Source organism: Palaemon carinicauda, chromosome 22 (genome assembly GCF_036898095.1).
Source record: "Palaemon carinicauda isolate YSFRI2023 chromosome 22, ASM3689809v2, whole genome shotgun sequence".
NCBI lineage: Eukaryota > Metazoa > Arthropoda > Malacostraca > Decapoda > Palaemonidae > Palaemon > Palaemon carinicauda.
The window spans coordinates 43,255,811-43,258,310 of record NC_090746.1 but is presented as its reverse complement, the minus strand read 5'-3'; the positions used below and the strand labels follow the sequence as shown (position 1 = coordinate 43,258,310).

Here is a 2,500-nt window from a genome sequence, read left to right as displayed (position 1 = left end):
CCAAAACACGCGGATAAAAAACGCGCTATAAACTGTATAGATGGTTACTGCTAAACCTACGTATCTCCTGACGTCAAACTGGCACCAGTTTCCAGGGGAAACGGGGATCATTCATTTCCAGGCATGAAACTGGTTCCATTTTATCATCTAATATTCTCCCGGAATTGGGCGTTGGAAATCGCTCTTTTGGATCTCATTCTTTATGGCATTGATCTCTTGTATACTGTCTTCAAGGAAAGATGAAATCCAATGAAAATTTCAGCGAGAATTGCATGATTTCTTACATGTATATGACATACTAATCTAATTCATGTACATAAGATTATAAACCTTGTATAAACTATATATCCATCTATCTATCGATATAATTATCTCTATCTATCTATATATCATAAATGTACACTATATATAAAATCATTTTACAATTTAAAAAATAGACTGCAAAAACAAATGAACAGGATTTTTTTTTTACAATGAGGATTTGATATAGCATCCTTTAAAAGATGGTAATAGAAGGATGCTACTGTTACCAATCATTTCCGTCTGGTGTACAAATTAATTGAAAATAAAGTCATACAAGAAGAAACCCGACAAAGCAGATAGTAAAGCATCATACAAGCAAATCATAATCATTGTGTGCAGTTAGTATTCTTTAAAGAAATCATTGTCATTATATACTGAAAATGTTGATAATATAATAAGGAAGGATTAACAGATAGTTGTCCAGTTTTAAAGAGGACAAAATTAAGATTAAAAATTAAATAGAATTAGATTCAATATTTCTTTTAACAATATATATTTTTGGAAATACTATTCAATTGGGTTTTTCCAATCTATTCAATGGGTAGGATAATTCATATGAAGAAATAGAGCACTTATTTGTTATTTCGAACCATATTGTTTGATACTGATATTTAGTCGATATCCAGATCTATATAAATAATCGTTATTACGCTCTCTCATTGAATTCTGTAATTACACCAATCTTTCTATTTTTGTTGTGGGAAATTATTTATCTTTACATCCGTAACTGTTCCAGAGTTCTTAAAAAGAACTTTAGCTCGAATGCTTTTAGCTGTTTTTATGTAAGTAAAATATATATCATGTGACAGTGCTGATACATTTCCATTTCTTAAAGGGTCCAATTGTTATTGGAATACAATATATTTCAGTTTCGTTAAAGACTTTCCCTTCGCCATAATTTTTTACCAGATACACACATACATACATATGTATTGAAAAAATGTATATACTGTATATACATGCATATATCACATTCGTATATACGCATATACCTCTGTGAATTCTTTCCATATGTTATTATTGTTGTAGGGCTTATAGTTATCCACATTTTTCAGTCATTGTAGCAAGGAAATGTGCTATCTGTAACCCTGTTACAATTAATTCCTAGAGAGTGTCCAGAACATCATTCAACCTGAAGATTTATGCCTTGAAGGAAATATGTAATTCTAAAAGAAACTTGTCTTTATTGCCATCTAATTATGAATTCACTTACCTTAGAAAGGAGCTTTGTTTCACTTGTTCTTGATGAGGTTTAAGTTTATCACTAGGTAGAGGGTACAGGTGAACTTTTACTTGTAGCTGTAGGAAAGATATACTAAAGTAAAATTACTTTTAAGTAGGGTAAAACATCTGATGCACTAGCTGGTGATTGACCTAGTTCCATTGTTAGTTAAAGAGACAAGAAAAAAGATTTGAGAAAGAAAAAAAAAGTAATTTCTTTTTACTCACACTGAGAAGTGGTAGAGGAAGCACTTCCATCCCGTCGGGCCTCTCGAGGAAGTTATAGACGCGCCCCTGAAAGGTTGTCTTGACGGTCTTGCGCTCCTTCAGGACGTACCGGGTCTCCCAGATGGTGCGAGCATCCATGACGGATGCCACCAGACCTCCTGCAACGAGGGTTGGAGTTTCTGCAAGGTTCCAAACATTCATCGTATGTCTCGTTATCATCATCATTTTTCTTTCTATTTGTGTACAGTAATAGTAACTTTACTGAATGATAGTTAGTGTAGTATAGACGTTTCCAATAATATTGCAAATTATCATGATCTTTTTGTTGAAACTGATCAAATAAACCTCTCTCTCTCTCTCTCTCTCTCTCTCTCTCTCTCTCTCTCTCTCTCTCTCTCTCTCTCTCTCTCTCTCTCTCTCTCTCTCTCCATATTATTGCAAATTATCATATTTTTGTTAAAACGGATTAAGTAAACACTCTCTCTCTCTCTCTCTCTCTCTCTCTCTCTCTCTCTCTCTCTCTCTCTCTCTCTCTCTCTCTCTCTCTCTCTCTCTCTCTCAATATTTTTCTTCTTGATTTTACTGTGATTTGTAAATCGAAGGTATCACTGAGTGTGTCGTCATTCAGGACTGAATTATGCTTCCTGTTAGTTTTTATTGTTTTGTTCCTCGTTGCCGTATGTTGGGATTGGCTCGTGGATTAAAAATTGATGTCATTAATCTAGAGAATATCTAGAATAGCCTTTCA

General features: G+C 33.7%; 1 protein-coding gene across 1 annotated transcript in view; it reads right to left on the bottom strand.

Moving 5' to 3' along the window:
• LOC137616071 (potassium voltage-gated channel subfamily KQT member 1-like) overlaps window positions 1–2,500 on the bottom strand; it is a 565,238-nt gene that overhangs the window by 525,104 nt on the left and 37,634 nt on the right. The window contains 2 exon segments of the mRNA XM_068345745.1: window positions 1,753–1,790; window positions 1,792–1,910. Of these exon segments, the coding sequence (XP_068201846.1) occupies window positions 1,753–1,790; window positions 1,792–1,910 (157 nt within the window).